Source organism: Elephas maximus, chromosome 19 (genome assembly GCF_024166365.1).
Source record: "Elephas maximus indicus isolate mEleMax1 chromosome 19, mEleMax1 primary haplotype, whole genome shotgun sequence".
NCBI lineage: Eukaryota > Metazoa > Chordata > Mammalia > Proboscidea > Elephantidae > Elephas > Elephas maximus.
In genome coordinates this window covers 71,760,607-71,782,955 of record NC_064837.1, presented here as the reverse complement: position 1 = coordinate 71,782,955, position 22,349 = coordinate 71,760,607, and the positions used below count along the sequence as shown (strand labels likewise).

At 57.7% G+C, this 22,349-nt stretch overlaps 1 protein-coding gene across 9 annotated transcripts in view; it reads right to left on the bottom strand.

Annotated features, from left to right (window-relative positions):
• ASPSCR1 (ASPSCR1 tether for SLC2A4, UBX domain containing) overlaps nt 1-21,480 on the bottom strand; it is a 34,058-nt gene extending 12,578 nt beyond the window's left edge. For 2 of the 9 annotated variants that reach the window (XM_049859810.1, XM_049859817.1), the window contains exons 1-7: nt 19,829-20,553; nt 19,652-19,707; nt 16,619-16,733; nt 15,363-15,463; nt 7,548-7,605; nt 6,072-6,145; nt 5,166-5,601 (exon numbers count right to left, since the gene is read on the bottom strand). In XM_049859810.1, the coding sequence (XP_049715767.1) occupies nt 5,166-5,601; nt 6,072-6,145; nt 7,548-7,605; nt 15,363-15,463; nt 16,619-16,733; nt 19,652-19,707; nt 19,829-19,975 (987 nt within the window). In that variant the 5' untranslated portion in view covers nt 19,976-20,553. Of the gene's footprint in view, nt 1-5,165; nt 5,602-6,071; nt 6,146-7,547; nt 7,606-15,362; nt 15,464-16,618; nt 16,734-19,651; nt 19,708-19,828; nt 20,554-20,615; nt 20,654-20,833; nt 20,992-21,461 lie in introns of those variants that run through there. The other 7 variants (XM_049859811.1, XM_049859815.1, XM_049859819.1 and 4 more) reach the window with 6 other exon arrangements.
• Between the last annotated feature and the right edge of the window lie 869 nt (nt 21,481-22,349).

The following is a 22,349-nucleotide window of genomic DNA, read 5'->3' as shown; positions in this document are numbered from 1 at the left end:
AGACGGGACAGGGTGGGGCAGGGCCGGGTGGGGCAGGCCTCTCAGCTGCAGGCTCCACCGCCAACGGAGGTGCGGGCATCTTCAAGGGCCAGGCCAGGGCTTCGAGTAGACCAGGGCTGGGTGTCAATGCCAAGGCCTCTGCCAGCTCAGTGGTGACCACCCAATACCTCGAAGCCTGAAAGGGGACCAGCACAGGCAGAGCGCAGAGACAAGAAAAACTGAGAGTTTTTAAAACCCAGAACCCAGCAAAATACGAGTCAGGAAATAACCTGACTCGGAGAAGGACAGTGATACGGGGGCTGGACGCCCGCTTGGCAGAGTGTTCGTCCCTACCCTCAGGCTAGCGCGTCTTCACCTCTTTTCCACACTGCACACCCCAAAAACCCAAGCCAGACCCGTCCACAGGCAGACACAGGGGAAGAAGCAGGGAGAGCAAAGCCCAGATCCCTAAGGCCTGAGGACACACTCAGCTTGAGGACAGGCCTGGGGATGGGAACATTGCCCCTGGGATGCTGGAACCCAAGACTGCCCAAAATCCAGCTGGCTAGAGGGGGGACAGCAGGTGGGCAAGAGGAGCGGCTGGCAGAAGGGCCAGTGGGGGGATGGTCAGGAGGGGGCTCCAAGTGAACTCAGGCAGCTGCCCACCTTGGAACCGCACCCTGTGCAGCAGCAGCTTGACCCAGCCCAGCCCAGTGCAGAGAGAACCTGGAGCCTTGCAGTGAGGATTTCAGTGCTGCCCTTGCAGCCCAGGTCCTCCTCGGCTCCCATGGACCCTGCACGTCCCTCACAGACATGGCTGGGGCGGCCAGTGTGCGCTGGGCATAGGCCAGGCTGGGGGTCCCAGCAGAGGGCAAAGTAGACCCACAAAGAGCCCAGAGCACCACCCCTAGCAGTGCCACGGCCACCGACACAGTAAATACTGTGGGCAGCCACAAGGACACACATCCATCCGTCCAGCCCCTCAGTGGGCAGGGGCTCCATGGAGGACCCTCCCATGAAGGCACCACAAAGCTGGTGCTGCCACAAAGGGTAAAGCCAGCACCAGGCCCGTACTGACGCATACTCGAGAAAGCGGGCTGTCTGCACCCTGGAAACATCACCTACATGGCCGTGGGTGAGGTTCGGGAGCCACCAAACGAAGCTCGTAAGGTTTATTAGAGAAGTCACAAATGCTTGCGGATCTGCAGGCTGTGCAGGACCCACCCTAACACACCTTCACATCTCTTCACAGGTCATCACACGTCTTCACGCCGGGCTCTCTCAAGGGCACTGCAGGGTGGATGTAGGCGAGGGTCTGAGCCAGTGCTGATGGCTCCACAGGGGCAGAAAACCACAGAGCAGAAAGGGCTGGGACCCCACGAGTGTCCCCAGAGGAGAAGACGTAGCACCTGCAGCGCCACACGGCCCAGGTAATACAGGGCACACCACGACAGCATGCGTGTGCCTCCTTGGCTGGTCCGCACATACTCCCACCACGAGCCAGGCATAGGTACAAGGTCTGGAGCAGCAGTGACAATAGCCTCCCGGAACAATCCTCTTTCTTCTACAGAAAAGGCGGCAGGCACCCAGATCACATATGATGCCAGCCAGTCCTGAGTCCACAAGTGGGTGAAAGTGACACGCAGTCGTTTTACTTTTGGAACACAGACGCAAACACCTGAGATAAGGCTCACCGGGACTAACAACAACAAAAACAGAAGTGCGCCACAGTCAAGCAGGACTGACCCCTGGAACACAGACGGCTGATGGGGAAGCCCAGGACAAAACCTGCCACACTCATGACTGAAGCCACAACTGTCTCAACCGACACGGAAAAGGCACCTCATGAAGCTCGAACCTACTTACGCTAAAATTCTCAAAAAGGACTAGAAAACAGCTTTCTTAACTCGATAAAAGCTTTTCACAGCAAACTGGTTCAGCATGTAGAGAAAAATAAACTGATCCCTATCTCACTTCATCTACCAAGGTGACCCCCAGGAGGAATGTGGACCGTTGAAAAAAAGACTGAATCCCAGAGCTAACAGAAGAAAATGCCAGGAAATATCTTTGTGACCTTGGGGTAACAAGGACTTTTTAAGACTCCAAAGCACGAACTAGAGGAACAAAATCATGATGGGTCTGACCATCCAGCATCAAGGACCTCTGCTTGGTGGGGACGCGTCGCCAACATCACAACGGTTTACACCGAGGAGCCCGTAACTGCTGGAATACATGAGGTGCTCTCACAAGTTAACAAAAAGCAGACTGGGCAAAGGAAACGTGAGCCAGTAACTTGGAGACAACTCAGCCAAGTGGCTGACAGATCTACTAAGAGGTGCTCTATCTCATTAGTAACCCGAGAAACACAAACGTAATTTGTAATCAGTACAAAAGGCAATCACACACACCTACGCTGGCACGAGTTAGAAGTCGGAGAGTGAGCACAGGCAAAGGTACCGCCAGGCTGCGGGGGAAGGGGTGAGCACAGGGGAAGAATCACACACCCAGTGGTCTAACAAAGCTCCCCCACACACACCACAGCCCAGAGCGGGGGACACCTTGGAACACTCCCGATGGCGCTGTGTGGGATAGCGGGAGCCCCAGCAGCCAAGGGCCCCTCACTGGCGGAAGGAGGAGCACAGTGGAGGCTCCCACTCAAGAGAAAATGTGACGAGCCAGGGGAACAGACAGGTAAAGAATGGGTCTTACAAACATGGTGATGAGCAGGGAAAAAAGTGGGGAGGGGTGCTACGTACAATATCACTTACGGAAATACAAAAACCCATAGAAAAAACCCACAGCCACAGGGTGCTCTCAACCCAGAACTCACCTGAGCCTCTGACCACCTCTGCTGCTCTGGGCATCACTTCCCTCAGACCTGCCCCCTCCCTGGAGTCTGACCTCATGGGGGTCAGCACAGGAGCCACACTGGCTGCTGAGAGACATGTGGATGGCAGTACCAGCCAGCCGCACAGTGAGGGCCCACCAGCAACCTCCCAACAGTGGCTCAGGGCACTTCCTGAGGCCTCCACTAGAGGCTCCGCACCATGGGAAGCAGCAGCTCTTGAGAGAGGATTTCCTTCACAACAGAGTAATATCTCAAGTTGGTACTGAGTGTAAGTACAGATGGGTCAAAGTGACGCTGAGCCAAAGGGCAGCACCATGGAGAGCCGGAGCAGTGCCAGACCGCACGGCTGCGGGACAGACCAGGCCGCAGCCTTCGCTGGTATCCATGACTTGGGGCAGAAGGCTCGCTTCAACCATCTCTTTCTTCAGGCACCAGACCCAGGGTGCCAGGCTGCTGCACCAGCGGTTACCGTGAATGTGTGCTCCCCGTGGATACCCTCCCTGCTGCGCACCAGAAGCAGAGCCCTGTTTGGCTGGATCAGGAAGGAAGACCTGCAGCCCTCTACGGCACGAAGCCCAAGGAGGGCGAGGGGTCAGGGATGTTCAGGGACATTCTGGAAAAGTCCGTAAAGACGACTTTATTCATGACAGAGAGATGAGGCTCTGGGGGCATTTCTGAAGGGGCTGTCACATGAGGTAGCCGTGGGAGCGTGGCATGTGGCCGAGCCCCGTGGAGATGCCTTGCTGGCAAGGCCGCCCAGCCCACACCACAGCTTCCCCAGGGGCCCACGGAAACTTTGCTGTGTGACTCACTGAAGCCCAACTGGAAAAGCCCCAGAGACACCCCAGGCATCGCCCTGCAGGAAAAGGCAGCCTACAAGGCCCCGGCCACATCTCCCCTCCAGAGCTCCTCACGACTGCGGCTACCAGGTCCACAGAGGACAGGAGACAGCCCTCAGGAGCTGGAGGCCACAGAGAGCCAGCTAAGAGTGCAAATCAGACAGCAGGGGAGACGTGGCGGGGGGGGTGCCAGTGGAGGGGGGCCACCAGAAGAGGGGGGATGTGGGGGAGGGGGGACGCCAAGGGAGGCGGGATGCTGGGGGGGGATACCCCGGAAGGGGAGATGCTGGGGGAGGGAGGTGCCAGGGGAGGGGGGAGTGTGGGGGGGCAGGGAGACACGAGGGGCAGGGGGTCACCAGGCGAGAAGGGATGCAGGGGTCAGCAGGGGAGAGGGGATGCAGGGGAAGGGTACAGAGGGGGAAGGGGTCATGGGCGGAAGTAGCACTTGTGTGACCCCGAGAGCCACAAAGCCATAGAGAGGCCTCCTGCATTTGCTGCCTGTGGTAGGCACCAGGGGGGAGCTCGCCCTCTGTGCCATCCCCAGGCTGTTGGCGACACCCCCCACCCATCAGTATGTGATCAGAAAAGTGGAATGGTGGGGTGGGCCTGACCACGGGCAGGAGAGCACGCAGCAGCAGAGCCTGGATGGGGCGGGGGCCCACACTACGGAAGGCATGGGGCTGGCGTTAGAGCTCCGTGCCACCCAGCCACAAGCGGAGCCGTGTGCAGCACACCTCACCCCAGGGGAATCGACTAATGGGGACGCAGCAAGCCTGCACTGTTATTCCAGGGCCTGGACACAGGGCCCCATGGACCGGCCGCTGGCCTGTCACCCGGCCCAGTGACAGCTGCACTCTCCTCCCAGCCAGCTCACCACAGCCAGAGAACTTCCCCAGAGCAAGGCCCCACAGAGGAGCCAATGTCTCACCCACTTAGCATCTGAGAGCTCATGAAAGGTCTCCCAACAATGAGCATATTTACCTCCTGCCTCCTGCTCCATCAGGGTGACGTTAAAATCACCCCACAGCCCCCACACCTCTTGGGCAGTAGGGGCTGGCTCGAGGTCACACACTCAGCGGGGGACAAGCAACACCTGAAGCAGCCACAGCAAGACCACCAGACCAAGCAAAAGGATGGAGAGGCAGCTGCCCCAGTCACCACCAGGAACAAAAAGGGCTCAAAACCCACATGCTAACTGGGGGGGAGGGGAGGTTAGTACAGGAACAGCAACATCTTGACTGATGCTGGTTACCTGGGTCTGTGTGTTTGTGAGAACCCATCAAACCACACATTTTAAACGGGCACCTTGCTATAGCTAATTTGAACAAAAAAGACATCACCCTAACAGTAAAAAGCATCCAGGGCCTGTCCCAGCACCGGGCTGACCAGGCCTGAGGTCACTTGTAGCTGCCACAAAGGCTGCTGCCCATGGTTAGGAAAGAGCCTTCCTAGAACCATCCAGGGGATCCCAGCCCCTCAAGGCCCCAACATCCCCTTACCGGCTTGGGTTCCTGCGGGGACTCCAGGCCAGGCTTCGACTTCTTTGGTTCAGAAGGGCCTCCAGGGCTAGAAACGGACTTGGCTGATTTGGTGGATGGTGACATCAGGGAGTGTGCAGACCCAGAAGGGCCACCCAGACGCTGGCCCTCGCCAGAGAAGGGAACAAAAGGGGTTGGCAAGGGCACTTTCGTGTCCGGCTGTGCCTGACTGTCCGCTGGCTTTGGGCCCTGGCCATCCGTGTGGCCAATCCTGGACGGGCCTGCATCCTCTGGGCGGCTCAGATCACCTCCGCTGAGCCCCCCAATGTCCAGGGGAAGCACAGGGTGGCCGGCAGCCTGGTCAGTGGAGGTGGACGGTACTGGGCTTCCTGGAGTTTTGCTCCTGGCGCCTGCGGACTCTGGTCTGCTGGCTGAGCTACTTGGCTTCACAACAAACCTGTGGGAGGAGGCCCAGAAAGCAAAGGCGCTGGGTGTGTAGGCCTCATCCCAGTGTGGAGCCCCACCACACCTACTAGTGACAACCAAACCAACGGCCTCTTAGACGGCCTGCACAGCCATTGCCTCCCCACCAACTTCATCTATGCCAGGAGAGAGAAGGACCCCAAAGGGGTATCTGAGGGCTGCACAGCTGCACCCCAGCCCTGTGCGGCCCACGGGTACCTGCCCGCATCACACCAGCTCCCTCGAGCCCGCCACGCCCACCCCCACAAATCCCACATGAGGCCACCTACAGGAGGGCCCAGAGGGCATCAGCCTTTGATGAACGGGCTGGTGTGGGGGCTGCTGTGAGAAGTGAGTCTTTTTTTACTCTGAACCCTTTTCCCTTTTCTTTGAGACACATTTTTTACAAAAAAAAACTTTCAGAATCAGTTCCAGGGCCCGGAAGCTGCACTTCCTTCTCCTGACCTGATGATGGCACTGCCTCCAGTGAGGCCCAAGGACTGCAATGTCGTCCTCTGCAAGGCAGCCGGGCCAGTCACCTGTGGGAGGTCAAGACAGGACAGGTGGGCCCCAGGGCAAGTGAGCTCGGGACAGGTAGGGCCCAGGACAGGTGAGCCTGGGACAGGGGAGCTCGGGACAAGTGTGCCCAAGGCACAACAGGTGGTGCCTGGAACAGGTGGGCCCCAGGACAGGTGACCCTGGGATAGATGGACCTCACACTAGGACCCTAGGACTCATGGGAGCCCCAAGCCAGTCAGCCTGAGGGACTAGCCCCGGGAAAACCACATAACCTGCAAGCGCTTTTCAGCTTTTCCTTGTTAAACGCCCTCCCAACTGTCAGACCTGGAGTTCGAGCCTGTGAGGACCTCGAAGATGGGGTGCCCCCTCCTCCCACCTGGAGCCCTTGGTGGCCCCCAGTGCACACAGATAACCCTGACCCGGCAAGGCCTGTGCCCGCTCTCTTCAACTCCCAAGGACCCCCCAGGCCAGCCCACCTTACTCCAAGCCCAGCACACAGTGGAGCACCCTCCTCCCCACCAGGCACCGCAGGCTGCACAGCACCCCTTTCCCAAGGCCTCAGGTCATAATGTTCACCTGCCTTACAGGGCCCCTCCCCATGGTTTACGTGTCCCACTAGGCCCTTGTCACCCCCATCTCCTAGGGAGCATCCTCAGGACCCCACTCTGCCCCCTCTGGTTGGTTCTAATCAGCTCATTCCAGCCCTCTGAGGACAGGGGATGGGGACACAGAAGGGCTGCCCTTGAGGAGGGGACGTGCCTCTGCGGGCTGGCTGGGCAGCACAGTAGGCTTCCCTGGGTCCTCCATAGGAAAGGGTAACTGGGCGTCCCCATTTACCCCAAGGCCGAGAGCCCAACAGCCATGCCTACTCCCAACTCAGCAGCCCCCGCCTTCACAGTTCCAGAGGACACGCAGGTCTGTCTGGGGCCCTGGTTGGGGATGTCAAGCTGTGGGCAAACGGGATGGTCCCGTCCATACCAGGGTCCACTGGATCCCCTAGTGATGGCGGCCACCCTGGTTGGAGAGGGGTACCCTGCCAGGGACAAAACAAAAGGCCACTGTGAGGCCGGGGCACCGGGCGAGGGCTGGGTGCGGACGGCAGGGCCTTGGTGCCAGGGCTGTGCCCGCCCCACACCACTCTCAGTTTTGAAAAAGATCAAAACACAGAGCAAAGCAAATATTTGTTAAAATGAAACCACTTTTGTGACTCTCGGGCTTTGAGAGGAGCTGAGAAAACAAACAGGGCGTTGAGGGAGGTTGGGGTGCGGCGCTCCAGTGGGGCGGCTTGGGCGTTTTTTTCCATGAAACACACCGTGCTTTCAGGAGCCAAGCCCCCAGCCACCGCTGCAAGGCAGGTCTGGGGAGAGTAGGTTTTCCAGGGTGGAAGGAGGTGGGTAGGGGGCCGGGCAGGCGCTCACCTACCTCATCCCTCATGTACACGCAGACAGGGGTCACCTCGCCCAGCTGCTCCAAGCACTCCCTGGAAGGAGAGACAAGGAACATCACACTGACCGCTGGTTCCGTGCAGGAAACTGCAGCCCCTGCCACCCTGCCCCCTGGGAGAGCCCACCCAGGGCCACCCCTGTGACCCCACAACCACTGCAGGGGCAGGAACCAATGGACCCAGGGGTCCCCGCCTGAGTCTGGCACCACTAGGGGGAGAGGTGAGGCCCTCAGAGCGGCCATGAAGGGGCAGAGCCAGGACGCAGCCCCAGAACAGACAGCCACGGTGGCTCTGGCCACCACAGGAGCTGCTGTCGGGGGCTGAGCTCAGCAAGGTAACAGTCCCGGACCTGCCACAAGAGCTTTCACCTATGACCTGCCCAAGGAGGGTGCTGTCCCAAAGCTCCTGGGTCCACCCTGGGGGATGCAGCAAGTTCAGGGGCTCCAAGCCCAACCCCGATCACCCCCCTGCCCTGAAGTCACGGGGGCCCCAGGACAGGACATAGCAGGAACAGCCCTGTTTGTAAAGCAGTCACCAGCATTGTGTCCACACTGGCTCAGCCGCTGTGTCTCTGGGCCATCCCATGCCCCCTCATCAGTCAGACCCTGAAGAGCAAGAGCGGGTCCCAGGAGGCACTGGTAAGGGAGGGCCCGAACCTGGCCCAGCTGGGAGTCACAAGCACACAACAGGAAGCTCACGGCAGGTGCTCACTGGGTGGGAGCGGCTGCCATGGGATGAGTGTTCCCTGAGCTTCAGGCTCAGACAGGCACTGGCCACAGCCCTGATCCGAGCTCACACCCTGGTGAAAGCAGCAAGAGTCCTTCCAGAACTAAATGCCACAGCCAAAGGCAGACCCCATAGAAATGAGCAACACAAAGGCAAAGCTGCAGGGCAAGGGCGCCAGAAGCATCAGGACAACCAGCAATGGCTCCAGGCCAGTGAACTGTGACTTGAGACAGAATCAACATGAGCTCAGGAAGCGCCCATTAGCCAAAGATGGACACACACAACGCGGTCCATCCACACAGTTGAACACAGTTGTTGTTACTATTAGGTGCCATCGAGTCGGCTTCAACTGACAGCGAGCCCACATACAACAGAACAAAACACTGCCCAGTCCTGCACCATTCTCACAATCATTGCTGTTTGAGCCCATTGTTGCAGCCACTGTGTCAATCCATCTTGTTGAAGGTCTTTCTCCTTTTTGCTGACCCTCCACTTTACCAAGCATGATGTCTTTCTCCAGAAACTGGTCCCTCCTGATAACATGCCCCAAGTTAAGCGTGATGAAGTCTTGTCATCCTCACTTCCAAGGAGCATTCTGGCTATACTCCTTCCAGTTGAACACCACATAGCCGTACAAAGGAAGGAAGTGCTGATACGGACCTGAAGACACCTGTTGTAGGCTGCCTTCTCTAGAGAAGCAAAACCAGTTAACCATACATATTCCCATAGAAAAAAAGACCACCAGGACTGCATATATACAAAAATTTATCTCAACGAAATGGCTCACACAGTTGTAGAGGCTGGCAAGTCCCAAGGCTGTGCGTCAGGTGTCAGGCTGGATGCTCCTCCTGACTCACGTAGCTGCAGGAGCTGATGAACCCAAGATTGGCAGGTCAGATAGCAGGCTGCTAGCTCCCAGGCTTAGGAGGCTGATGAACCCAAGATCAGCAGGGAAGACAGTGGGCTGCTGGCTCAAGCTCCAAGAACTGGAGGTCAGATGATGACAAGCCAGATGCAGAATCCAGAGTGACAAAGCGAGCTTTACCAGATCATCCATATATATATATTGGATACAGGCCACACCCCGCAAGAAACTCCCCTTACAACTGACTGGCTGATCACATCAGATCACATCATGCAGGATGAATACACCATTACATAACTGCCAAACCACTGAGATTCATGGCCCAGCCAAGTTGACACACAACCTCAACCATCACAGCATCCATCAACTGATGATGGACAAACACAACGTGGTCCATCCACACAATGGGATATCAAACCGAAAAACCGAACCTAGTGCCGTCGAGTCAATTCCGACTCATAGCGACCCTACAGGACAGAGTAGAACTGCCCCATAGAGTATCCAAGAAGCGAACTGACGACCTTTTGGTTAGCAGCTGTAGCACTTAACCACTACGCCACCAGGGCTTCCTAATGGTATATCACTCAGCCATAAAAACGAATGAAATGCTGATACATGCCATAAGATGCCCATCAACAGATGCCAGGCAAATACAACATAACCCATCCATACAGTGGAATATCACTCAGCTATAAAGAAGAACGAGGTGCTGTACATACCGCGACACGGATAACCCTCAGAGACACTATGTTAAGTGAAAAAAGCCAGACACAAAAAGCCACATGTTGTATGAGCCACTTACAGGCAATCCCCGGATTACGAATAAGGTCCATTCCTCAGTCTGTCTTTAAGTTGAATTTGTACGTAAGTGGGAATAGTTAGCTACAGTTCACATCCGATGTCATTTGGTCAAACACTTGTCTTAGCGTACAGTATGCAGTTGACCTTTCCACGCATTAACAAACTAAAAAAGACACAGATACGCTCCAACGTCTTTAACGTAATAACAAAGCAGTAACGTTTCAATTCGTGCAGCAAAGTAGTGCCTGTTTGTTATTAAGAACTGCTACACGTACCTTGAATTTCTAACACAGTAAGCTTTACGGAGTTGGTTTGTAACCACAGGCTACATGTAAGTCAGATGTTCCTAACCTGAGGACTGCCTGTGTATGAAACGCCTACCCCCCAAAAAATATAACACGTAAATCTATAAAGGCAAAAGGGGTTGCCTAGGGTGTGGGGGGTGTGGTTTGCTGGGGATACTGATGAGTGTTTGCTAACGGGCACGAGGTTCCTCTTGGGTAAAATGAAAACGTTCTGGAATTAGTGGCGATGGTTGCACAACACTGAGAATGTACTGAACTGTGCACTTAAACACAGAGCTAAGCTGCATGTTGTTTGTATTTCACCACAACTTAAAAAAATAGCAGCGCCAAACGACCTAAGCCCCTGAGAACCCAACAGCACAGACCCCAGGTTGGAAGGATACTGGTGTCCGGGGCTGACCCAAAAGAAGAGGCTGGGGCTCCACACAGACACACCCCCTCCCCCACTTTACTGCAATGAAGCCTGTTCCCAGAAGGTTCCAGCATCATGAGACCATCCCTCCAAGGACTATACTGCCTGGCTCCCCAGAGAGTGTGAATTCCACTCACACTGGCACCCTCCTCCCTGCACTCTGGGCCCAGGGTGCACCCCAAAATCCTCCCTGCATTAGGGGCCCAGCACACACCCTAGACACCCTCCCTACCCTAGGAGCCCAGCATGCACCCCAAACATCCTCCCTGAGCTCGGGGCCCAGCAAGCACCCCAAATACCCATCCTGAGCTCAGGTCCTGGCATGTACCCCAAATACCCGCTCTGAGCTCGGGGCCGGGATGTACTCCAGCACCCTCCCTGCACTCAGGGCCCAGCATGCACCCCAAACACTGTCCCTGTGCTCGAGAGCCTGAAGGTACTCTCCTGTTATCCACTCATCAGCGAGTCCTCACATCCGCCCTCCTTCCAGGAGACAAGAACTGGCCCAACGGACCCCTGTGACTGTACCCCAGGAATCCATGCCCAACCCCAACAGGAAGCGCTAAGGAAGCCTCAGAGGAGGTGGGGGCCTTCTGGGAAACAAGACGCTCAGACCAGCCAGGGCTGAAGAGAAAGTCTACTTTCTTCCACACAAGAGACAGCAGGTGAACAGACATGCTGGGAAGAGCCCTGGGTCATGGAGCTGTACACCATGCCCCCCACGGCCCCTCCTCTGGCCAGCCCTCCCCGGACATCATGTCCAGGCATGACATAAATCACAAATGGCCAGCCACCGGCACATCAAACACTCACCGTCTTTGAAGTGTGGCTCCTCAGCCAGCCGGCAAGCAGTCAGATGAGGCCCTGGGCCAGCTGGGGGGCTCTAAACATGTCATGTGTGAGCTGGGCACACAAGGGGAGGGTGGCTGCAACCACTTCCAGACCCTTGGCAGCAGTGACAGCTGAGGACACCTCCCCCACCTCTCACACATGTGAGCGCCATGGTGCTGCTTTCTCCTCCCCACCCCACCTCCCCACAAATCCCTCCTGAGGACTCCGCACCTGAGACCCACCAGGACCACAGAACACCGCTCTCCAAGCAGGAAGTGCAGGAGAGGGGGCACACAGAGCCCACTAGATGCCACCGGCCCTGCAAGGACCAACTAGGCCTGACCCTGAGGACCAGCCAAGCAGTCATGCTGCTGTGTGGCTTCAGATGCACTTCCTCCCTCCAGAGCTCAGGGTCCAGGCACAGCGGCCGCCCTCCGGGCCTCTGAGGCCTGTGTGTGCCATCACTGGTGCTGATCAAGATGGCCGGCGCAAACATGGGGAGTCCCAAGGAAAACCTGGCAGCTATCACACCAGGACTGGAACCGCCAGCCAACCACACAGACCAACAGAAGGAACATCAAGTGCTAAGACAAGGCCTCATCCCGGGGCCACGAGGATACAGTGCTGGGGCTGCAGGGTGCCTGAGGTCCAGGCGGTGGAGCCTGGGGCCAGGACTCCTAAACGGCCTCCCCAGACATGCCAAGGGAGGCGCGGGCACCCAGAGGATCTCCAAGCAGGAGGACTCAGCACTCACCTCTGGCTACCTGGAAGGTTCCAGGCCAATCATACACACCAGCCTGAGTGACCATAGGCTGGTTCCCACCAGAAGCAGGGTGCCCTGGGACCCACGTTACCCATGTACACCACCCAGGGATTCAATGAGTGTGCTTGATGCCACCAAATTACATGTTCCAACCTGGTTAAAATGGTAAATTTTGTTATGCACATTTTACCACACAACCAGACATAAAAACCAGGTAAAAGTTAAGGAAAACTGAACAAAACATAGACTTGAGTTTATCGAAAGAGTCTGTAAGTGGGAAAAGAACAATTTAGAAAAGGAGAGCGAGAATGGCTGCACAACTCGAAAAAGGTCATCAATGTCGTCGGACCATATGTGTAGAAATTGTTGAGTCGATACGTGCAAAATCAACAACAAAAAACTAAAACCAGTAGGGTTCCCGATCCCTCCTCCTCCGCCTGTCCCAGGCCTGATGGCTGCCTCGGAGCACAGCCACCCACTTGGCCCACCGAGGGTCCCAGGCCAGCAAGATGAGGGATGCTGAGATGGGCTAGGCATCAGGGGTAGGGGCAGGAGGTTTGGGCAGGGGGATCCTGAGCAGCACCAGACCTGGGCCCATAGGGTGGGGTCCACAACACAGCCAGCGTCTGCCAGCAGGAAAGTCCTCCCTGGGGCAGAGTTGGCTTCAGTGGCCAAGGTGACTTTGGACAGAGAGCAACACCAGGCAGGCTGTGTTGGAGAGACAAACCAGGGGGGAACCGGCATCCTCACCCCAAGTGTCTCCGGTACGCACAAGCTTCCTTCCGGTCCAGCCCCTCAAACCAGAGCAGCTTTTGGCACTCGAAAGGTGGGACCCTCGGGTTACAGGGAAAACACCAAAGTGCTAACCAGGTGGCCCCAAGCCCCATCCTGTGGTCAGTCCCGCTGCAGCTGCGCTGTCCAGTGGCGGCACCAGCCTAGAGCAGCTCCTGTGTGCTTGCCCTGTGACTAGTCCAGAGGTAGACGAGAGATGGGGGTGAAACATACCAGACCCAAAGATTCCGAGCAGCAAGTCAGAGACCGTATCAGCAAGAGCTTCTAGTACTGACCGCACACTCAGACAGTGACATCTGGGATACGCCGAGTTAAGGTAAGCCTGCTACTAAAGTTAATCCCACCTGTCTTTTGTCCTTTTCAACGTGGTCACAGGAAAATTTGGAATTGCCACAGGGCCCACGTGGTGGTTCTGGGTCCGATGCTGCTCCCAATGCTGGGGCCCAGGGCAGGGTCATCCACACAACCACACAACCCCACCCAGACAAGCCACCACCATAGAAAAGCCCAGCTGCGTCCACCCGAGGAAGTGGTGCAGGGGGCCCAGCCACACACACAGCTTCGATCTGTCGGGGCCGTAAGGCTGCTTTGGGGCAGCAATTCTCCTTGGGGGCATATTCTAGGGAGTTCCTGTGGGCCTGGAAAGATCTCCTGCCAAACGGTCTACTTGAGCTCTGCTCCTGATGACAACAACGCAGAAACCACCACTGCCTGGTGTTCATCACGAATCAGGCCACACTCCACACGGGGGACGAGCCAGCCAAAAAAATGACACTTTGAGAATGCTCTACAAGGTACTCACCACATGCCCATAAGCAAACAGGATCAGGGCACAAATTGCTATTCAAAGCAATCCTATTTATAGCCTAAAGTGCACACACACGCACACCAGCACACACGTGAACAGGCACACACGCGCACCGGCATGCAGACACCCAGATGTTCTCCAGCCCTGTGTGGGGCGCGGTGGCGGCAGGGGCCCTGCTCTCAGGATCTTGGGCCTGACCATGCTCGCCCGGTCACCTCCTGTCACCACTAAACTTAGGAGCCGTGTCGTCCTTCTCCACTCCAGTTTTAAAGAATGTTTTCACACGGTTTACGACATTAGTCGCTCCTAAAGAGCTTCCATTGGCCCCTCCTGCCCTCGAGCCCTCCACAAGTGCCACCTGACACCCCTAGCCACTTCCCATCAAGAACACACCACGGAAGGTAGCCTCCAGAAGCATCAGAGCCATCAGGCCCCGTAACACCTCAGAGCAAGCACCATGGATGCGCCTCTCTGCACGGCAGAGGGAGCAGGAGGGGTGGTCCTGGCACCTGGGCCCAGGCTCCTCGGAGCTGGGGAGGGGCCGCCAGGGGCTCAGCTTGTGAGTCCCAAGGCACTGGCCCCAGCTCCTTGTGCAAAGGACAGCATGGAGACACGAGCCAGCATGCCACAAAAGACAGAAAGCACTGCCAGGTGACGGTATGAATGCTGCTCAAAGGACACAAGCAGGCGGTCTGCTCAGAAAAAGCAGGCCACTTAGACGGCCGACTGGGGCAGGGCCAGGTGGCCTGAGGGTTCCCACCAGCCCAAAGCAGGCTCATCTTCCCCCATGGTGCCTGCTTGCTGGGGCCATGTGCATGCCCAGGGAAGCTGCGTCTCCCTTATGGGCAGCTGGAGTGGGTACTGGGCCCTGCTCACTGTCATGGCACCATGCTGCTCACGAGGAACTTGCCCACACAGCAGGAGTCCCCCCATCTGCTAGCTGACAACTTCACGGGGGTCAGAGATGCTCACCCCACGACAGAACGCCAGAAGCAGAAGCGCTGCCCCTCCGACCCACTCAGGATCACCTACACCACTCATGCCCGACCAGAGAGGACACACACGGACCATCACTGAGGTTTCTTTAAAGACAAAGGATTCTCATTACAAGTGCATTTTACACCCTACGGGTTTTCAGGCTGAGATCACTGCGTGGCCAGGGCTGTTCCACCCCAGGACCCCAGAGTACCCAGCTCCTCCCAGGGACAGGCAAGTAGGGGGAGGGCACCAGCCCTCGATCCCCTGCTGCTCGAGGGCTCCTCAGAGGCCACCTGAGTCTGCACTGGAGAACTGAGCACATCCCAAGTGCCTGGGAGCCTCCGTGGGAAAGGGGGCTGCTAGGCGCAGCTGGTGACAGCGTCCCCCACCTCTCTCCCCTCCATGGAAAACCGCAAAGCACCAGAAGGCTCAGCTCGGCCAGCACAGAGCTCAGTATCTGGCTCTAAGTGGCCTGATCAGGCAGTGTCCAGTCGAAGGCGCCCACTGCTCACCTGGTCCGTGGGAAGTGGCTGAGGAGCTCCCAGAGCGTCCGGCCTGCACAGAAGGTGTCCTGCAGCCGGGCGCCATCGTCCAGGTGCAGTGCAATGCGAACCTGCAGGGGCAAGCAGGAAGCACGTCACCAGGAAGGAAGCCAGCAGGCAGGCCCGAGTCCGGGGGCGCACCAAGTTGGCAGTCCGGTTCTCAGACACAGGTGGGAGGCCACCCGCCCCTCCAGGCCTCCCAGAAGTTTATGAGCACCCTGAGACTGGCTTGCGGAGATAAGCAGGTGCCACTCTGCACGCTCTGCAAACCATACGTGTACATATGTGTATGTGGGGGCTCGCTATGCATACGCGTACTTGTGCGTGTACATGACACGTGTACCCTGTATACATATGAGTAAACGCATACTCATACGTCCACACGCATGTGCACCGTACAGATGTACATGTGCGTGCGTATACATGTACGCGCACTATGCACGTGTCCCCGTGTCCACTACTCATGTGTTCATGCATGTGTACATGTGTGTACATCTACATGTACACAACACAGGTGTACACACGCGTGTACGCACGCTACACGTGTGTACACGGGTGCGTTGTGTGCACTATGCACACGTGCACATGTACACATATGCACAGGTACACGGTACAGGTGTACACGTGTGCACGTATGCGTGTATATGCACTATGGATGTGTATGCATGTGCGTGTACCTGTGTGTGCACTATCTGTGTGTACATGTGGACATACTCCTGTGTGCATGTCTACACTTATGTACTCATGCACAAAGTTGTGCACGTGTGTGCATATGTGCACGTATGCACGTGGGTGGTGCGCAGGTGTGCATGTCAGAGTACAGCTGTGCTCTGTAGAATTTTCACTGGCTAATTTTTCAGAAGTAGATGACCAAGCCTCTCTTCCAAGGCACCTCTGGGTGGAGTCAAACCTCCAACCTTTCAGTTAGCTGCTGAGCATGTTCACTGCTACCTCCACCTAGGGACTCCGCACAGTATCAGTCTGCCAACGTTCAGCTTCCATAAACCAGCCTCATCCTGTGACATGCATGGAGCCAAGTGAGACAACACCAACCGAGACCCCGGCTTGTTACCGAGCCTGGGGCTGACTCAGGCCGGCCAGCTCCAGCCTTTATGACCCCAGGGCACAGTGTCCCACCCACTGACCCTGATGAACTACCCCCACCATGGTCCAAACAGCCCCAACACCCCACCAGGCACTGCTGCTACCCCTGGAGGCCCAACTACCGTGTTCTCAGGGCCCTCTCGGCTACGGGAGGCAGGCACCATCTCGAGCTTGGCGTTGTTGGGCAGGTTGGAGAACCTCCACTGGAGGGAAAGGTCAAGCACGCTCCTCTGAAACCTGCAAACCAGACCACAGCACGTTGGCCACGGCCACCCACAATGCCTAGCACTGCCCGTCCAGGCTGGCACAACCCTCCGGGAATGGTGCCAGGTGGGGGGCACTCGCTTCTGCCTCACAGGCCCTACTCTGGTCCTCCAGGGCTGCAGCAACAGGGAGTTCCCACCTGAGACCTGCAGGGACAACATGCAAGTTCCAGGCCAGGCAGGTCATCCAGAAGGAAAGGGAAGCTCAGCCCCAGCACAGGACAACACAGAAGCCTCAGCCTCAGAACCCTGCCCAGGCCCAGGCCCAGGCCAGACTCGAAAAAAACAACCGAGGGGGCCAAGCCTGGCTCTGCCTCGAATGTTCTGGAATAACAATGCTCCATCTCCAGGGCCCAAAGCTGCATCCCAGAGCAGACCCAGCTGCCATGCTCACCTGCACTGCTGGCCCCCAGCCAAAACGAGCACCTCCCCATCACGCCAGCTTCCTGCTGTCCCCAAGGTGGGGCCACAACTTCAAAAACAAGCATCAGGAAGCAGAGGTTCCAGAGGAAAACCTGGCCCAAAGTCCTGAGGGTCAGGCCTGGCACTCACAGCAACCAGAGCTGAGGGACTGAACTGATATTTCTGCTATTTTTCTAGCTCTGGAGCAGCTCACCATCTCCTCACCCCACCTTGCACACATTTACTGAGAAGGACAGAGGGCCTGGCCACAGACGACAAGGCCAGCGTGGCTCCCGCCAACAAAGGACTCAAAGGCCCCTGGGCCCAAGGGCACGGGGTTTCTCAGAAGCAACTGGGGGTGTGAAGAGAGATGGCTCTGGGGTCAGACCTGCACCACTGGCCACCCTTAGCCCTGCTTTGTAAACCAGAAGCTCTGATGAGAAGGGCCAACCATGGCCATGCCCAGGCTGAGCCAGGCTAAGAGAAGGTGCCTGAGGTCCAGCTAAGCTCACACTTTGGCCATGATGAACAAGGAAGCAACCCCACTCCTGAAAAATATGCAGGGAGAGTGAGGTGGCGGGACAAGGAGACCCAGGTGCTGCCTCGCTCCATGGACCCTTCACAGCGTGCAGAGAGGGGACTGGCCAGTGGCTGGCCTCACACCTCCTGACCCCAGGCCCCTCTGACTTTGAGCCCCTCCGGGGCCCCCCGGCTCCACACCCCTCTTGATCCCACAACCCCCAGGGCCCCCCTGACGCTGTGCCCCGCCCCCCGCCCCGAGCCCTACAAGAACAAGGCCTACTGCTGTCGACCCCAGGGGTCACTGGCATCTGAGAAAACCTGCTGCTGGGTTGTCTCAGTTCTGAGGGAGACAGATAGTGAGCAGGCTGAACCACAGGAAGAACAAACGAAAACTTGCTCATGCCACACAAAAGCCAAACTCTGCACTCCATTTTTAATAAAACTTTAGGGAAAAACTACAAAGAGACAGAGAGAATGTGTGTGAAATCCAAATATATACAAACGGGTCAGCTGACAGCGTGGAGGCCAAGAGACTATTGGAAACAATTCATGATTTCCTGAATCACAAACAGGTTTCGAGGGGATTCGGAAGAACTGAGAAATGGGCTACAAAAGTGAGTCTGGAAGCTGCCATGGCAGCAAGACGGGGACAGCAGATCCACAGAGAGCCAAGGGCAGGGGACAAGGATGTGTCACACACACGCTCGACGGCCTGCCCTACAGCAGTGGCATCTTCCAGACAAATCCCACAGTTGGTGGATGAAAGGAAGACTCAACAAAAATCAGTGTTGCAAGAGACCTGACCAAGACGTTTCTGACGGGGACCCCGCCAATGGATGGCATACCCTGTCACAGCCACCACAGGGAAGACACTCGGCCCTATACAGGCACAGTTCCAGACTCCAGCATCCTCTGGGGCGAACCTGGCTGAGGGAGGCTCTAGGGCTTGGGACAGGAGGCAGGAAGAATGGGATGCCTCCTGGACACTTCCACCTAGAAACCGTCCCCAGAGGCTTCACAGTGGGCAACTCGACACATGGGTGTGAACCCCATCCCATTAATGTGAGAGTGGGGAAGGCCCCTTTCTTTGGAAAACTGCATGTAACTCCAGGGGCAGACAGCCTGCTGACGGCCCCTTCTGCATGACCAGCTAGCTTTCTGCCCAGCCCCCCAGAAGCATAAGCAAACAGAGGCACTAAGACACAGTATTCAGGCTAAAATCCAAACTCCTTGCTGGCCCCCCACAGCCTTCACACACTCTGCCCAGCCACACAGGCCTCTCTCCTCTCTGGTCCTGGAACCCTGGGCTCAGTCACAGCCTAAATGCCCCCTCCTCAGAAAAGGTAATCTAAAGCCCTATCTCTCACAGCCACCCACACATTTCAACGTATACAATCACACATGTACACTTCAAGTACAGGCATATATGCTCACACACAAACGTGTTCCAAGCACAAACATATACAATCACACACTCACTCAGACTTACGTACAAACACATACCCACTCATACACCCTCACACTCACTCAAATACAAACATGTACAATCAAACACACACTCACACGTCCACATACAAACACATACAGACATGCTCACTCAAATACATTCACACACGCTCACACTTGACTCGTGGAGACACACATACGTTCACTCACACATGTACTCACACACCCATAGCAGCACTCTGGCTCAGGTCTCTGTGACCTGTAAACGCCGTCTGTGTGTGAGCACGCTCTGCATCTGTGCCCTGTACCCTACACCCTCTGGGAGGGTCAAGGTCAAGCCTCCCCCCTTTACCACTGGCTCCCTGGGCCTGGCATCATGCCAGCACATAGTAGCTGCTCAGTAAACAGGATAAAGAAAGAGGATTAACAGAATAGCTGGCACCACAACCACGTTTCTCCCGAGAGCCCAGGCAGCCCAGCTGAGCGCCTAGACCCAGTGGCTGAGCAGTGGGACAGACTCACTTCAGGTCGTAGTCACAGGGGTTGAAGTCCTGTCGCCGGCACGTATCTTCCAGGACCTAAAGTGAGAGGAGAAGACAGTGAGGCACAGAACCCGGTACAAGGCCACCGAGGGACTGCCCACTCACAGTCCCTTGGCTGCTCCCCCACAGAGGCCGTTCACTCTACCCCCTTCCTCACTGTGGCTCTGAAATCACGCCCAGCTCTGCCAGGACACACACTCGGGAATCCCCTCTCCAAACTCCACAATACCCCTGCACAAAAAATAAAGCCCAAACTTTGTAGCTGGGGCCCTGGCCTCACACAATGCCCCCGCCCCTTCCACATCTGAGCCAGCTTCAATGTGTGCCAGGCTCCTTCACAGCCCCTGGGGAGCCCCTGCCTGAGCTGCTTTCACACACGTGTTCTTCAACCTCTCGCACGTCTCCCATCACCACCCTGGCCTGTGGGCCTCAGACTGTGTCATTGGGTGTCTGTCCCCTACACAGCAGGGACAGACAAACCTACTGCCATCGAGTAGGTTCCGACTCATAGCAACCCTACAGGACAGACTAGAACGACCCCATAGGATTTCGAAAGAGCAGCTGGTGGATTCCAGCTGCCGACCTTTTGGTTAGCAGCCGATCTCTTAACCACTGCGCCCCCAAGACTGTTTGAAAACAGATAAATAGTTTTAAATTCATCTAATCTAGGTAAAAGTGCAAAAATGACTCATCAAAAATCGTTTCCAAGCACAAACGCCAATCCATCTAGCCGCGGGGGGAGACGGGGCTCAGACGCCAGATGGTCGCCCTCAGATGGGGACAGGTGCCTGGGGCTGCACTCTTCTTGGGGCCCTCGGAAGCTGGGGCTCGCCAAGAACGGGGTACTTGGAGGGGACGACAAGAGATGCTGCCCTCCCACCACCCTCAGCCCGGCGCCAGCCCACTACCCCTAGGGTACCGCCCCCGGCACGACCCGAAAGTACCCTCCGCAGAAGCCCCAGGCGGCGGCAGTGGGCGGGCCCGCAGCTCCAGGAGGCCGCCCATTGGACATTGCAGCCCCGCCCAAAAGCTCCGCCCCCGAAGCTCGAGGCTCCGCCCCCGCGGTCCTCCGGGGCCAACCGCAAGGGGCTGGCCCGGAGTCGGCTTCCTCCGCCCAGCGCCCCGCGGCCCGGCCACCTGTCCGCCCCGGCCCGCGGCGCACCTGCAGCAGCACGGTGCTCGGCGTCACCTTCACCGTGTGGCGCCGCCCGTTTGGGGCCAGCACCGACACCGCGGAGCCCCCGCTGCCTGCCGGGGCCGCCATCTTCCGCTCACGTGACCCGCCGCTCGGGTCCAACTGTTGTCTCGGCGCCAGCGGACGCGCGTCCGAGGGGCGGGGCGCGCGCGCTTCCGGCCGGCGGAGGCCCCACCCCCGTCCCGGCGCCCCGCCCGTGGCCTCTGCGTCGACCTCTAAGTGCGTTGCGTCGGCCTCTAAGTGCGTCGCCCTGCCCGCCCTCCGAGCAGCGCAGCTGCAGCTTCTAGCTGGGAGCCGCGGTCACTCCGCAACGGGCGCGCCTCCCGCCGTGCTGTCCGCGTGTGGCCGCAGCCCTGCACCCCCCGGCGCCACGCGGTGCCCCAAGCACGAGGCTGTCCGGACCTAGCCCCTGGCTCCCGAAGCGCCCCCCATCCCGGCACCCGGCTTGCGTCCACCACCCCCTTCAGTCGCCACCTCCATCCCTCCTTCTCCTTGAGTTTCTGCCCTCCCCAGTGTCATCCACTTCAGCACCTGGGGCCCCGGTCCAGGCCCACTGCCCCTAGTGGTCGCCCCGTGCCCTCCCTGTGCCCACCACCTGTCTGCAGCCGCCTTAGGGGGCCTGGGTCAGGCCTCATGCGTGGAACCACTGATCACTCTCAGCTTAGCGCCATCTTCTGCCAGCCCTGGGGTGGCAGCCAAGGGTCCACCTGGCAGTGACCGCATGGGGGCAGAAGCACCCAGAACAGTCGCTGGCATCCCGAGGACCTCGGCCGTTCCCCTCCCCCACCCCTTCCTGCTTGCGGGCGGGTGCCTTCTTCTCCCGGGCTGCCCTCTGCACTCCCCTCTACAGGCTTTTCCCTGGTGATCCTTTGCCTCTGCGGCCCACTCCCCTCTCTCCAGAAGAAAGGTCCTCCCTCTTCTCCCTCCTCCCCTTCTGCCTCCTGAGGGAGATGGCTCCATCAGCAAATGCTCCCTGAGGCACCCTTGTACCCAAAACTCCTTCCCACATGACCATCCTTCTGTCTGTGCCTCCACCTTTCCAATCCTGGTCACTTCTCATAGATTGTGCTGGGTGGAGGACACCCACGAGGCTCTTGGACTCCCAAATGCTCCCCTCCTTCGCATCCCTGCACTCATCCCCCATCTGGCCCCCAGATGTGCGGCCAGGGACATCCCAGCGCCAGGACCTCAGCTGGCACATGGCTGGCATGCTGACATCATCCTCCCCTCCCCCTTGGACTCCTCACCCACTTCTCACGAAGCCATCACCCCCAGGAGGCATCCCAGGTCCTATGCACCCCCCTCCTGGGACACCTCTCCTGCTCCACATCTCCTTCCTGCCTGGTCCGGCTATGCCCGGTTCTCCCTTTGCTCTGTCCTCACCCTGTTAGATACCAGCTCCCCAAAGACGCACCCCACACACCTGCACCCCATGATCCCCTAGCATAAGCCTTCAGCCTCAGCAACGGCAGGGCATTTGTTT